Here is a 15,711-nt window from a genome sequence, read left to right as displayed (position 1 = left end):
TGTTTAGGGTAAGGATTGACTTTCCAGAGGGTTTCTCAGCAGCCCTGCTCTCTTCAGTTGTTGGATTTTCCTGTGATCCTGTGCCTTAGACAGGGTCTTTCTTGTGCCCTTTTCCCTCTTCCAGAAGTAGACTGCTTCTGCTTGTCACTTAATGTTTGTCATCTAAACAGAGGTGGAGGCAGCTCTCCGTTCAGTCTGTCTTAGGCAGACCTGGCTCTGTGACTTAGTCTTCCCCAGGGCGTAGGGGGCTTTTTCTTTCTCTCCTTCCCCAGCCTCTGTGGGTTTTTTTTTTTTTTTTTGAGATGGAGTGTCGCTCTGTCGCCCAGGCTGGAGTGCAGTGGCCGCATCTCAGCTCACTGCAAGCTCCGCCTCCCGGGTCTACGCCATTCTCCTGCCCCAGCCTCCTGAGTAGCTGGGACTACAGACGCCCGCCACCTCACCCGGCTAGTTTTTTTTGTATTTTTTAGTAGAGACGGGGTTTCACCGTATTAGCCAGGCTGGTCTCGATCTCCTGACCTTGTGATCCGCCCGTCTCGGCCTCCCAAAGTGCTGGGATTACAGGCTTGAGCCACCGCGCCCGGCCGCCTCTGTGGGTCTTTACCTGTATCCTAGACGTGAAAGGGATTATTACCCTTTCCCTGGCAGCTTAAGACTTTTGCTCCTTAGTTCCGGAAAAGTGATTAGGTGAGGCAAGGGAGCTTGACTTTAAAGTATGCAACAGTGAGGATGGCTTCCTCCAGGCTCCTGCCCTGTCCCCAGTCTTTTTCGAGCACTGGCAACGTCCAAGAAGAAGAGCCTGTGAGCTGGTGCAGACTCCTCTGAGGATTGCAGCTCCCGGGGATTCTGTACTATCCTACCAGCCCATACGCTGCTTGTAGAAATGTGATAATAACATTATCTGAATTCTTACCTGCTTGTATGAAGGCTTGTGTCTTCCTCCTGTTGCTGCCAATAAGCCAGTACTTATGTCCCATTGCCCCTTGGAGGACCCTGTCTTTTCTTAAATTTCAGGGAAATTGATCGACCTCACCTCTCTGATGAATTTAAGAAAAGTTATGATTTTGCATATTATCCAGCTTTTTTCTTATTGTTAGAATAGAAGTGATGTTCTTTCCAGCTTTCTACATTTTAGGCCTTGAATTGAGTTTTGAACGGCAAGTAGGAATTGGCATGAAATTCAATTCAATTAAGAAAGGGTGGGAAGGACATTTTGGGCAGAGGAAGATTGCTTCAGCAAGACACAGGAGCATGAAATTTCATGAGAGCTTCATTTATCAACAGCTGGTTTGGGTTCAAATTAACAATATGAGTGATAGCTAGAATGGTGGGTCAGTTCACAGAAGGCCTAAATGTCCAGTGAAGGTGTTAAATTCTGAAAGTATTAAAGAGCCATGAATCTATAGCTTCAGTTGGCATTTGCCACCAACCTTCTTTGCTTTGGTGACAGAGGGGTTAGTAAGACATGGGCTGAATTACTTTTAAAATGATTTCCATGCTCTTGAGTCTGAAGTAGTACCCAACCTGCATGTAGAAGAAGTCTGCTGAGTGCATCTAATCTGCCCATATATTTTGCTTCCAGTCAGGTAGCACTGGTGCTGCAGATAGTCCTGAGAACTGGGAGAAAGTCTGGGACAACTGGAGGCTGCTGACAATGGCTGGGATCTTTGACTGCTGGGAGCCCCCAGAGGGAGGAGATGTCCTGTATTCCTATACCATCATCACAGTGGATTCTTGCAAAGGCTTGAGTGACATCCACCACAGGCAAGTCATACTTCTTACCCCTGGATCCAAAAGGATCCAAAGGAGAGTTTGTCCTCTGCTTTTAGGTAGCTTTAGAGAGTAGGAAACCAAGTCGTTTTGCCAGGTAAAGTTACAATCAGTTTGACTTTAACATGACATACATTCCTAAAAATCACTGTACTATGTAAAAGGATAGAATAAAAACCACATAACTTAAGGAGAAAATGGGGTTGAGACAACACTTAAAATGTTGTCAGTGACACATTAAAAATAATGGAAACCTAATAAAACAGTAACACTGCTTTATTCATGTTAAGTGGTTAAGAAATAAATAAATACTACAGGCAGGGCACAGTGGCTCACGCCTGTAATCCCAGCACTTTGGGAGGCTGAGGTGGGTGGGTCACGAGGTCAGGAGATTGAGACCATCCTGGCTAACACAGTGAAACCCTGTCTCTACTAAAAATACAAAAACTAAATTAGCTGGGCGTGGTGGCGGGTGCCTGTGGCCCCAGCTACTTGGGAGACTGAGGTGAGAGAATGGCATGAACCTAGGAGGTGGAGCTTGCAGTGAGCTGAGCTCGTTCCACTGGACCCCAGCCTGGGCGACAGAATGAGATTCCATCTCAAAAAATAAGTAAATACATACATAAATACATACTACAATAAATATGGCACTTTACCTTGACAAGACCTGAAGTTTGCTTGTGGAAGTGGGTGTTGGAAGAAATGCATCTCATGAGTTACTGTGAAGTTGTGGAAGGAAGGTTATGTAAAATTTTTTATCTTTTGCAGTCTTATATCCTGGGGCACATTTTTTCTCCTTTGAACGTATTTCCTTTGAGGCATGCATTTGTAATAGATACTGTTTAATCAAAATTGAATATTTGATTCAATGTATAGCCTTCTCCAATTAACTTCTGTATCACTGCTAGAAATTCTTTAGCGGCATTTTCATCTGTACTTGTGGCTTCTCCCAATAGCAGAAAGCTTTGAAAATTGTCGCCATGTTCGAAACCAGTGAACTAACCACCACTAGCACTAAAAGGAGCCACTTGTGGTATTTAAGGTTTTATTTATATATAGGTCTTATTTATATATTTTTTGTATAAACCTTATAGGTGCTTTTTTTTTTTTTGAGATGGAGTCTCACTTTTGTCGCCCAGGCTGGAATGCAATAGTGTGATCTCTGCTCGTGCGACCTCCACCTCCCGAGTTCAGGCAATGATTCTCCTGCCTCAGCCTCCTGAGAAACTGGGATTACAGGCATGCACCACCATGCCTGGCTAATTAGGTGCTTATTTTTATATTTATTTTTTCAGTCACTGAGCAGAGGTCAAATATAGATGCTTGTTTATATATAAATAAGTGCTTTCTCTCTCTTTTTTTTTTTTCCTTGAGACAGAGTTCTGCTCTTGTGCCCCAGGCTAGAGCACAATGGTGCAATCTCAGCTCACTGCAACCTCCGCCTCCCAGGTTCAAGTGATTCTCCTTCCTCAACCTCCCGAGTAGCTGGGATTATAGGCATGTGCCACCATGCCCGGCTAATTTTGTATTTTTTTTTTTTAGTAGAGACGGGGTTTCTCCATGTTGGTCAGGCTGGTCTCGAACTCCCGACCTCAGGTGATCCGCCCGCCTCGGCCTTCCAAAGTGCTGGGATTATAGGCGTGAGCCACGGCGCCCAGCCAAATGCTTTCTCTTTGTGAGAAAGGTTCCAATTTTTTGTTTTTTGGCACTCAGACCATATGCTAAAGAATCTCTCCATTGCTTCTACTCTTTTAGGCCTGGTTAGTTTTAGTGTTGACTTCAGAGTAATTTTTTTTTTTTTTTTTTTTTTTTTTTTTTTTTTTTTTTTTTTTGAGACAGAGTCTTGCTCCATCGCCCAGGCTGCAGTGCAGTGGTGCGATATCGGGTCACTGCAAGCTCCGCCTCCCAGGTTCACACCGTTCTCCTGTCTCAGCCTCCTGAGTAGCTGGGACTATAGGCGCACGCCGCCACGCCCGGCTAACTTTTTGTATTTTTAGTAGAGATGGGGTTTCACTGTGTTAGCCAGGATGGTCTCGATCTCCTGACCTTGTGATCTGCCTGCCTCGGCCTTCCAAAATGCTGGGATTACAGGCGTGAGCCACCGCGCCCGGCCAGAGTACTACTTTCTCTTTTTTTTTTTTTTTCTTCTTTTTTTTTTTTTTTTTTTTTGAGACGGAGTCTCTCGCTCTGTAGCCCAGGCTGGAGTGCAGTGGCCGGATCTCAGCTCCCTGCAAGCTCCGCCTCCCGGGTCCAGGCCATTCTCCTGCCTCAGCCTCCCAAGTAGCTGGGACGACAGGCGCCCGCCACCTCGGCTGGCTAGTTTTTTTTGTATTTTTTAGTAGAGACGGGGTTTCACCGTGTTAGCCAGGATGGTCTCGATCTCCTGACCTCGTGATCCACCCATCTCGGCCTCCCAAAGTGCTGGGATTACAGGCTTGAGCCACTGCGCCTGGCCCAGAGTACTTCTTGAAGTTGTTCCAACCATGGTCATTTTGATTTATTTTTTTGTAGCATTATCACTGATGTGGACTCCTTGATATCCTTTGCTCGGGAAATAATCACGTTCTGATTTTTATTCCAGGATTCTTTACTATTTCAAGCTTCTCTTCAATATTTAAAATGTTTCCATTCACATGCACTGCCTACCATGTTTTGAGCCAGGAAGCTTAGACATGTTTGAGATGTTAAATGTGTGTCTTTTTATATATATAGAAAAGTTCAGAAAGGCAAAAGAAGAGCAAAACACAATTTTGTGAAATAGTTTGTAGTGAGCCAAAGTAGCAGTCAGTGTTTGAGATGTATGCACTTTGTGTATTTCTACAAGGCTCAGTTCAGCTGGGTGCAGTTTTCTGTATTCACCTTGTGTTTCTCACAGATGAAACTGCATAAGCAAACACAAAATTTGCATTGTGCTCCAATTACTCTCTAATATATCAGTGGCACTGGAACAGATTTGCATTTTAAACATAAGCATTGGCAGAACTGACTATACGTGTATTCTACCTTTATAATTTCTGCCAGAGCTGAGTACTCCCTGAAGTGATTTTTTGGAGTTCTCCTGAAAAGAATGCAGTGTGACATCTGTCAGGATTACCTGCTTTAGCCTTGTCGTAGGTTATATCTGTGAAAATATGCTTTCATGTGATATAGTTCTCTTGTAGTAATTAACCTTTAAAAATTACATTTCATTTAATCTAAATCACCATTCATTTTAAAATGTACCATTGTTTTATGTTACAGTGTTTAACATTATTTTATATGTTATATATATGTTTAGGAGACAAATGAACATTTGTCTGTATATGAATCAACTGTACCACCCAATAAAGTGTGTGCCACACTTTGCATTGACTGGGACATAAAACTGGAAGCTAAACCTAGTATATTTTCCTTACGTCCTCTGGGTACCCAGGAGTCATGTTTCATACCTTCTCTGCTTTTCTGACACATCATTTCCTTTTGTTCACAATTTTCTTAGTGTAAGTCTTTGAGAGGTGGTGAGGCTTGAGATTACTTTTGATAGACAAGTTTTCAAGAACTATTTTCCCTGCATTCTAGGCTGGAGTGTCATAGAAAGTTTACCAATTTGCTAGAGTGGACACTGGAGTACCCTAGACCAGTCATAGTACTCATCACTGTCTTTGCCATGAAACTTTATAATGTGGCTGTCCAGGTGTTGAATCTGGTGCCCTGTCACCCTGTGCTCAGGGAACACATGGCAGCAATCAGCATGTGAAGCGCAGAGGGAGGGCAGGCTCCCCTTGTGATATCTGAGCTATCAGCTGACTCAAGTCTCTCTCCCTTCTCTCCTTATTCTCACGCTACCTCTCCCAACCATTGTCTTGACTTCCCTGGCCAGGATGCCTGCCATATTAGATGGAGAGGAGGCAGTTTCTAAATGGCTTGACTTTGGTGAAGTCTCAACTCAGGAAGCTCTGAAATTAATCCACTCGACAGAGAACATCACCTTCCATGCAGTCTCTTCTGTGGTGAACAACTCGCGAAACAATACTCCTGAGTGTCTGGCTCCTGTCGACTTGGTGGTCAAAAAGGTAGGGGCCTGTGACTGGTACAGTCCTTTTTGAGCTTTCTGTCTTCTGTCAGTGTGCCTTTCTTTTAGGATGTGGCCTTTTATGATCAGCCCTTTAATTTGGACCATCAAAAGCTCTCATGCCCCTTGTACACGGCAAGGTAGTATAGAGCAGCGATTCTCAAACCTGGCTATGACTCAGAGTTCCCAGGAGAAGAACTGTTTCAAAATGTAAATGCTAGACCCTATCCAGACATCCTGAATCAACATTTAGAGCTAGGCTTGGGCTTTTGTATAATTAAGAAGCTTCAGGCCGGGCACAGTGGCTCACACCTGTAATCCCAGCACTTTGGGAGGCTGAGGCGGGCGGATCATGAGGTCGAGATCGAGACCATTCTGGCCAACATGGTGAAACCCAGTCTCTACTAAAAATATAAAAATTAACTGGGCATGGTGGCCCACGCCTGTAATCGCAGCTACTTGGGAGGCTGAGGCAGGAGAATCACTTGAACCCGGGAAGTGGAGGTTGCAGTGAGCTGAGATCGGGCCACTGCACTCCAGCTTGGTGACAGAGTGAGACTCCGTTTCAAAAAAAAAAAGCTTCAGCTGGGTGCAGTGGCTCATGCCTGTAATCCCAGCACTTAGAAGGCAGAGGTAGGAGGGTAGCTTTACCCCAGGAGTTCCAGACCTGCCTGGGCAATATAGTGAGACCCCGTTCTCCACAAAAAGGAAAACAAAAAAAAAAGCTTCTTTGATGAAATGAGTCTGATAAACCAAGTTTGAGGACTTCTAATCTAGACAGTGATTGTGAGAAAGACAAAGGAGCCCTTGACCATATTGTGTCTCCATCCCCAACCAGCTGTGATTTTTGGTGTCTCTTTTCTGTATCTTTGCTTTCTGAACTACAGGTTGGAGGAGCTCCAGTCCTTAGTCTCCTTCAGGAGGATTTGAGAGCATTCCTACCGTGAACCTTAACTTCTTAGAATCAGCAAGGATCCAGAGGGTGTATTTTAGGGAGGGAAGGCAAACAAGCAGAAGGCCTGCAGTGGGGAGAGAAGTTTCAGAGCAAAAAGCTGGTCCCCGCTGACATTTGTGGGTAAGGGTTTAGGAGTAGCGATTGTTTTTAGGTGGCATGGAGGGACTTAAAGTAGGACATACTTGGAATGTTCCAAGAATAGACATTTTAGAATGCCGTGTTAAGGATGATTGTTAGAATAGCTAGCTGTCCCCTCTCTATTTTTCTTAAAGTTTTTTCCGTACCCACAGTCAGTGTCATCTTTTTTTCTTTTGTCATGATTCTGATAAACTCCTGCAACTGTGGCACTTTTTAAAAATTAGATAACTCTAAAACTAATTCTATATACAGGTTGAATATCCCTATCCAAAATGCTTGGGAACAGAAGTGTTTTAGATTTTGAATTTTTTCAAATTTTGGAATATTTGCATTATATACTTCCTAGCTGAATATCCCAAATCTGAAATGTACCAACAAGCATTTCCCTTCAAAGTCATGTAAGCACTCAAAAAGTTTAGGATTTTGAAGCATTTTGGATCTTGGATTTTCAGGGTTAGGATGCTCAACCTGTATTCATTTTGGACTAGACACTGCCCATTTCTGCCATGATCTGTTTTTTTTCTTTTTCCTTTTTAGAGACAGGGTCACGCTCTGTTGCCCAGGCTAGACTGCAGTGGCATGATCATAGTTCACTGTAGCCTTGAACTCCTGGGCTAAAACGATCCTCCCACCTCAGCCTCCCAGGTAGCTCAGCCTACAAGCGTACACCACCATGCCTGACTCATTTTTTAAATTTTTTATAGAGATGGGGTCTTCCTATGTTTCCTAGGCTGTTCTCAAACTCCTGGGCTTGATTTTCCCACCTCAGCCTCTGAAAGTGCTGGGATTACAGGCATGCACCACTGCACCTAACCCTGCCATGGTGTTTACTCCAAAAGATGTCACATTCTGGAGAGGTGGCATTGTGCCAATTCAGAACCTTTCAGTTCAGGGTTGGGGTGTGATGTAAAGCAAGCCAATAGGGAGTAGTGACAGTCAAGCAGAGGTTGTACAGATTGTCTGCACAAAGAGGAAACAATGTAGCCATATCACAGTGGCTGTTAGAAATTCTTCTGTATCTCTCCAGTCTCATTTTCCAACACTCCCCCCGGTCATGCTGAATTACATTCTTTTTTTTTTTTTTTTTTTTGAGACGGAGTCTCACGCTGTTGCCCAGGCTGGAGTGCAGTGGCGCGATCTCGGCTCACTGCAAGCTCCGCCTCCTGGGTTCACGCCATTCTCCTGCCTCAGCCTCCTGAGTAGCTAGGACTACAGGCGCCCGGCTAATTTTTTGTATTTTTAGTAGAGACGGGATTTCACTGTGGTCTCGATCTCCTGACCTTGTGATCCGCCCGCCTCGGCCTCCCAAAGTGCTGGGATTACAGGCTTGAGCCACCGCGCCCGGCCGAATTACATTCTTTTCCCTGAGAATGCTTCATTCTCTGCACATTTGGAATGCCTTTCAGTTCTCTTCTCTGGCTGGTCCCACACAATCCTCTGTGAAACCTTCTCTAAGAGCTGCTTTCCTGCCCCTTAGGCACACTCCTCTCTTTCCACTCTTTACTGGTGGGCCCCAGCTGGCCCTTAGTAACATTTTCCAAGCCTGGGTAAGTACCTAATGCCTCTTCCCCTTTTTCTTCCCTGGGACTTGGCTTTTTCCCAAAAGCTTGAGCTGAATGGTTTGAGCTTTTTCCTCTTTCTCCTAGGAGCTCAAGGCAAGTGGCAGTAGCCAGAGGATGTTGCAGTGGCTGGCCACAAAGTCACCCAAAAAAGAAGACTCAAAAACACCTCAAAAGGAAGAGTCAGATGTTCCCCAGTGGTCCAGTCAGTTCCTGCAGAAGAGTTCACTCCCCACCAAGAGAGGCACTGCAGGACTCCTAGAGCAATGGCTGAAGCGAGAGAAGGAAGAGGAACCTGTGGCCAAGCGTCCTTACAGCCAGTGACACAGGACTTTCAGAGACCAAGGCCAGGGTCTGCCTCACTGCTGTTCTGATAATAGGTTCTTACATTGTATGTGTGTGTGTTTGCTTTGGGAGGAGGTGGCACTGTGTTGACAGTTGTGGGCTCATGGGGAAGTAGCCTTTTTGGCCACGAGTAGGAGCCCCTAGTGGGGCTGGTGGACAGCTTTGGAAGAGGTGTCCTGTTGCTGTCACCAGCCATGTGGGCCCCATAGGGGCACTGTGCCTGCTGCCCTTTTCCTGGCAGGGCTGGTGGAGTCTTCCCTCAAAGCATGCTTTACCCAGTTGGGAAGTCTCTGCCCTGATCTGGTACTCCTTGTAGTAAGCTATTTTCTGCTCAGCTACTGGGCTCTTTCAGTTTTTTAGAATAAGTTTTTAAAATGTATTTTTTTCCTGAATAAATTGTTTGGTAAACTTCTGCCTACATTTTGGAAAATGATGCTGGTGGGGAAAGTTCTGGATCTTACTTGTTTTTCTTCTAGAATCAGTCCTCAGGAATGGGTTTTGTCACAAACGGGGCATGGGGGCTTTCTGAGGAAATAACTACAAGTCTTGGTGGTGGGCTCCTTGTTATGTTTCTTTTTATTTCAGTCTTGATACTTGCAAGTTGTCTGAATCCTTTAGCTTCAAACCAGCCTGAGTTGAGTGCTTGACACAGCAGAACCTGTCCTTACCACAGGTGGGAAGGAAAGGACCAGTTTCTAGCCGTGTCGGGCCACTCCTCTTTTAAGCATCTAGAAGGGAGGCATTCACAAAAGCTGCCCCAACAGCTTTCGAAATGACCAGGAGGACTGGGCGGCGCCGAGCCCAGAACGCTCCTCGCGCAGCCTTGGCTGCGGGCGACCGGACCGATTACTACTAGTGCGGTGGTGGTGCAGGCCCCAGCCTGTATGCAAATCAGGGATCAGACGATCGGAATTTCCACCAATCAGCGGGAAGCCTCGGCCCCGTAACTGTTAATGGGAGACAGCAGCGCCACGCCACAGGCTTTTCCGCTGGAAGGGTGGGGGACCAGGTGGGGCTCTCGCCCCGACCCTTCCCCGAGGCCCGCCCTCCTCGCCTTTTCTCTAAATTCCTCTTTTGAGTGCCCTCCCTTCCGGTTGAGAGGTGGGGGTTGGCCCGTAGTTACACACTCAGTCACCCCGCACTGTGAAGACGGGGCCTCCCTTGTGAACTGATTTGCGTGGGATTTGGTTGTTTTATTAAGAGATTTAAAAAATTTAGATGACTTACTAGTATGACTGTTTTGTCGTATTTGCTTCCAGTTTAATAAATGACAAAAATGAAATTCCCTTTGTTTTTCATTACCATCTCCCCACTGTTTCTCATGGTTGCAAATTAGTTTGGTGAGGTATTTCCATTTTAACATGAAAGAATATAATGCCTGCAGGGGCTCGTTTCCTTTTCATTCAGGTTTTTATACTTTCATATAAATGTGATGTTAGAAACAAATCCTGGCCGGGCGAGGTGGCTCACTCCTGTAATCCTAGCACTTTGGGAGGCCAAGGTAGGTGGATCACCTGAGGCCAGGAGTTCAAGACCAGCCTGGCCAACATGGTGAAACCCTGTCTCTACTAAAATACAAAAATTAGCCGAGCATGACGGTGGGTGCCTGTAATCCCAGCTACCTGGGAGACTGAGACAGGAGAATCGCTTGAACCCGGGAGATGGTGGTTGTAGTGAGCCGAGATCATGCCACTGCACTCCAGCCTGGGCAGCTGAGCAGGACTCCATCTGAGGAAAAAAAAAAAAAAAGCAAGTCCTTACATCTGAGAGCATGCAGTATCATTTTATGAGTTTCAGGTTTACATAAACTGAAGGGCATTCTGCAACTTCTTTTAAGTCATCGGCTTTACTAGGTATTGCCAAATTGCTCTCCAAATTTTCATGTATTTCAGGGGCATAAAAATCTTCATTTTCCCACCTTGCCAACATTGAATCCTGCTTACTAGAGCAATGGAGCATCTTCCCCTGTCTTCCGTTCTTAGTCAAATCTCAGGGACCAAACAGGGTAGTTCCTACCTGCCTGTCTGGGTGTGGCCAGGTAGAGCCAGGCCCTCTACCATTCTCTGGAGCAGGTGGGGGCAGGCCTAGGATGTGGCCATCTGGCCCCTCTGCTTGGCTCCCAGATAGCAGTCCTTCCCATCTCCCTCCCTTTCACCCTCTAGCAGTGACCAGGCTTGGCTCTAAGCCTTAAGGGTATGCTTCCCGCACTGTAGCCTTAGAGGAGGCAGAGGGTCCCTGGGATTTCTGGTCCTGATGGATACAGGTGCCTGCCCCTCAGTCCTGTCTGCAGTCCATGTTAATCCATTGTCTCATGCAAGGCTTATATACCTAAAGCTGAACCCTGCTTTGTATAGAGGTGGAAGCAGACCCAGGCAAGCAAATATGGCTTGACATAGATAAGTTAAGGACAAGTCCACAGGACTCCTGACTTGGGAGGAGTGTATCAGCTTGGGGAAGTTGGATGAGATTTTGCTTGTTGCCAAGAAGAGCCCAGAGGGTGGGTGTTGTGGGGGGAACCAGAGGCAATAAGTGAGACCTCAGACTCCTAGATTCCTGGGCCTGTAGAAACTCCCCATTCTTACCTGGGCCTCTTTCTTCTCAACCAGAGTGAGGAACAAGTGATAGGAAGGGTTGAACCTCATTACCTGGGGATAGGAGCTTTGGCTCAGGCTCCTCTGAGGACTCTCCACCTGAGAGGGTCCTCAGTACACACAGACTTTTTTTTCCCACCCCCACCCCCCCGCCCGGAAACAGGGTCTTGCTCTGTCACCCAGGCTGAAGTGAAGTGGCGTGATCTTGGCTCACTACAACCTCTACCTCCTGGGCTCAAGTGATTCTCCCATCTCAGCTTCCCAAGTAGCTGGGACTACAGATGCATGCCACCACACCCAGCTAATTTTCATATTTTTTGCAGAGATGGGAGTCTCACTATGTTGCCCAGGCTGATCTCAAACTCCTGGGCTCAAGCGATCCTCCTACCCTTGGCTTCCAAAAGTGCTGGGATTAAAGGTGTGAACCACGGCACCACCCAACCCCCTGTCCTACCACAGAAAGTTGTAAAAGGCAGAGTCTTTCACAGTCCCTAACCAAGGCAGCCAGAAGAAGGATAGGGGATGGGAGAGCCAAGAAGAGGTGAGCAAGAAAAGTAGCCTCTGTGAGAGCATATTTATAGGATGCACTGGGCAAGGCTCTGGGGTCCTAATGACAACCCTCTATGGAGAGGTTGTTACCCAGGTGTAGATGCTCAGCACTGGCCGATAGGTCTCTGGCTTTCACCAGTGTATGGCTTCCTTTGGTTGAGTCTCCTTCAGGATACCACCATTTGGGGCTCCTTGTCTTGTGAAGTGGCCAGAAGGGCCCTCATAGAAGATCCAGTTGAGAAATCTCAAAGCTGGGGGACTTCGGGCCACATTTAGCTCACACAGTGATTTTGTTTGGCCCATACAATATGTATGTATTTATTTATTTATTTATTATTATTTTTTTTTTGAGACGGAGTCTCGCTCTGTCGCTCAGGCTGGAGTGCAGTGGCGTGATTTCCACTCACTGCAAGCTCCGCCCCCCGGGTTCACGCCATTCTCCTGCCTCAGCCTCCCGTGTAGCTGGGACTACAGGCGCCTGCCACCGTGCCCAGCTAGTTTTTTTTGTATTTTTTTTTAGTAGAGACGGGGTTTCACCGTGTTGGCCAGGATGGTCTCGATCTCCTGACCTTGTGATCCGCCATCTCGGCCTCCCAGTGTGCTGGGATTACAGGCTTGAGCCACCGCGCCCGGCCGTATTTATTTTTTAATTCTGGTAAAATGCATGTGACATAAAATCTGCCATCTAAGCCTTTTTTTTTTTTTTTTTTTTTTTTTTGAGACAGACATCTTGCTCTGCCCCCCAGGCTGGAGTGCAGTGGCAAGATCTCGGCTCACTGCAACCTCTGCCTCAAGCGATTCTCCTGCCTCAGCCTCCCGAGTAGCTGGGGCTACAGGCACCCACCACCATGCCCAGATAATTTTTGTATTTTTAGTAGAGATGGGATTTTGCCATGTTGGCGAGGCTGGTCTCAAACTCCTGAGCTCAGGTGATCCGCCCGCCTCGGCCTCCCAAAGTGCTGGGATTACAGGCGTGAGCCACTGTGCCCAGCCAAACATTTAAAAATATACATTCAATACTGTTAATTGTATTCACGTTGTTGTGCAACCAATCTCTGAAACTTTTTTATCTTGCAAAACTGAAAGTTAAACAACTCCCCATATTTCCCTCCCCTCGGCCCTTGATAACCACCATTCTACTTTCTATCTCTGTGAATTTGACTATTCTAGATACCTCATTCAAGTGGAATCATGCAGTGTTTGTCTTTTTGTCACTGGCTATTTTCACTCAGCATAATGTTCTCAAGATTCATCCATGTGGTAGTATGGGTCAGAATTTCCTTCCTTTTTAAGGCTAAATAATATTCCATTGTATGGGTAGATCACGTGTTTAAAAATCTACTCTTCTGTCAATGGATCCTTGGGCTGCTTCCACCTTTTGGCTATTGTGAATAGCGCTACTATGAACATGAATGTGCTCTTCTCTACTTTGCATTCTTTGGGGTATTTGCCCACAAGTGGAATTGCTGGATTACATAGTAATTGTGTTTAATTTTTTGAGAAACTGCCATACTGTTTTACATAGCAGTTGGACCATTTTACATTCCTTCCAACAGTGCACAAGTGTTCCAGTTTCCCCACATCCTTGCCAACACTTGCTGTGTTCTGTGTTTTTTGTTTGTTTGTTTGTTTTTTGTTTTTTAAGACAGGGTCTGGCGCTGTTGCCCAGGCTGGAGTGCAGTGGCTCGATCTTGGCTCACTGCAATTTCCACCTCCTGGGCTCAAGCGATTCTCCCACCTCAGCCTCCTGAGTAGCTGGGATTAAAGGTACACACCACCATGTCTGGCTAATTTTTGTATTTTTTGGAGAGATGGGCATCTCGTTATGTTACCTAGGCTAGTCTTGAACTCCTGGGCTCTAGTGATCCTCCTACCTTGGCCTCCCAAAGTGCTGGGATTATAGGTGTAAGTCACAATGCCCAGACCTGTTTTTTGATAGTAGCCAGTCTAATGGGTATGGGGTATTTGTTTTTTAAGCCCATATTTTAAAATAATGGGAAATTTCAGGTAATAGTATAGTTTCCACTTTAAGAAATTTTGAGGAGGTGCCTCCGACACCCAGGCACCACTGCTGCACTGAGGTACCCTACCCCATTCCTCCCTGGATGTCCAGACCACTCCTAGCCTCCAGAGAGGGACATGGAAACTTTCAGGAGGTGCTGCTTCTAACATTATTTGGAAAACTGGGAAGCTCTGAAAACAATCAGTAGGAGCTGGGTAGTCACTGCCCCTCTTCATGTGCAGTCTGTGTCTTCCAGTTGGCCAGAATGTTCTACCTGGTCTGGAAGCCCTCCTCACCACCCCCCACACCCATTTTTAACTGTGGAATTGGGAGGGCTTTGCAACATGCCAACTTGGCCTGGCTGAACCATATTTTCCAGAACTCCCTGACTAGTATGTTTTCCATTAGGGTGGGCCAGGAGGCAGATTCTCACCAGATTTGGAAGGAAGCAACCATTTGGATTACTGATCTGCTGACTCACCTGATGGGCATGAAGCAGCACCTGGACCTGCAATTGTTGTGCAAATTTTCCTGGACTCTCCTTCAGTTTTTTCTGACTCCTGGGGCAGGTGTGTGCACGTCTAGCTCTGTGACTAAGGGTCCCAGCTTCTACCTTCATCAGTGAGGTTAGAGGTAATAAGAATAGACACAGGTTTCAGTCTGTCCTTATGGGTTCTCCCTGTGCTAGTGAGGTTTCAGTATGTTCATGTGCTCATGGTCTTCCCCTCCTGACCACCTGCCTGTGGACTTCAAGCTCCATCAGTCTTGGAGATACAGCCTTACAGAAACTGCTTAATCAGCCCCTACAATTGTGCAAGCCAGTTCCCTGGTTTTCCTTCTCTGTTGAGTTTACATGGGAACCTGAAGCCCTGCTGATTTATCCGGCCTCATGCCCTGTCACATCTCCCCCACTGCTTTTACCACTACACCTTTCACCATTCCCCAAACCCAGCAGCCTGTGCTACTGTGGGGTTTCCAGTCTGGAATGTCCCTAATAGGAGCTTGCTGGTTTATCTATCCTTCTCCTGCAAGTGACTGCGTCCCATCACTGCCTCTGCTCCCATTCACCCCCAGCCTGGCACAGTCCAAGAGAACGGGCCCCATCCAGGAGGTGTTGAATGAATGACTGTGGACTAAACCCTTGGCATATGAGATGTTTTGTTCTCCCATACCTCTGCAAGTATCACCGCCCCCAGCTTGCAAGTGTAAGTAGCCCTAACAGCAGTTGCTGTGGGAAGAACCAGGACCTTTGCCTATTCATAACTGGTGGAGCTGCTGGAAGAGCTAATATGCCCTGGGCCACATCACTCAAGATGTGATGACTGGGACAGTGAGATGGCAGCACCCCTTGTGCTAGGAGCTCAGACCCTCCCCAACAGGCCCTGTGCTCAGCTCCAAGCCCTGCCCTGGCAGAGAGACAGCTTTAGACCAGGTTGGTCTAGGGACATTGACTGAAGATCCCCTTCTACCAGTCACCAAGGCTACACACCCTGGGATGGGGCCTTTGCAGTGTCTGCAGAGCTGTCCTGGGGCCAGGGAGAAGGCAGACTGGGGGACCCAGAAGGCAGAGGTGAGATGTTGAGGAGGCTCACAGGGCGGAGGCAACATCGAAAGCAGAGTAGCCCTGGTGACAGGTAGAATGCTAACCCCAGGAGGATTCAAGGGATTGGGGGTGCAGAGGCTAGAGGTCTTGACCAGAGATAGTGTGATCAGACTCTGCCTAGTTAGCAGATGAGTGATTTTAAAGTCTTTCT

General features: G+C 46.7%; 1 protein-coding gene across 1 annotated transcript in view; it reads left to right on the top strand.

The window, feature by feature from the left end:
• Positions 1 to 10,097, top strand: part of LOC105477777 (5-hydroxymethylcytosine binding, ES cell specific) — a 29,485-nt gene extending 19,388 nt beyond the window's left edge. Inside the window, exons 5-7 of the mRNA XM_011734550.3 lie at positions 1,580 to 1,761; positions 5,627 to 5,819; positions 8,558 to 10,097. Of these exons, the coding sequence (XP_011732852.1) occupies positions 1,580 to 1,761; positions 5,627 to 5,819; positions 8,558 to 8,794 (612 nt within the window). The 3' untranslated portion in view covers positions 8,795 to 10,097. The remainder of the gene's footprint in view (positions 1 to 1,579; positions 1,762 to 5,626; positions 5,820 to 8,557) is intronic.
• The last annotated feature ends 5,614 nt before the right edge of the window (positions 10,098 to 15,711 follow it).

The sequence above is a fragment of the Macaca nemestrina genome, chromosome 2 (assembly GCF_043159975.1).
Source record: "Macaca nemestrina isolate mMacNem1 chromosome 2, mMacNem.hap1, whole genome shotgun sequence".
Classification (NCBI taxonomy): Eukaryota; Metazoa; Chordata; class Mammalia; order Primates; family Cercopithecidae; genus Macaca; species Macaca nemestrina.
The sequence above is the reverse complement of the archived record's forward strand: the minus strand, read 5'-3'. Positions and strand labels throughout refer to the sequence as shown.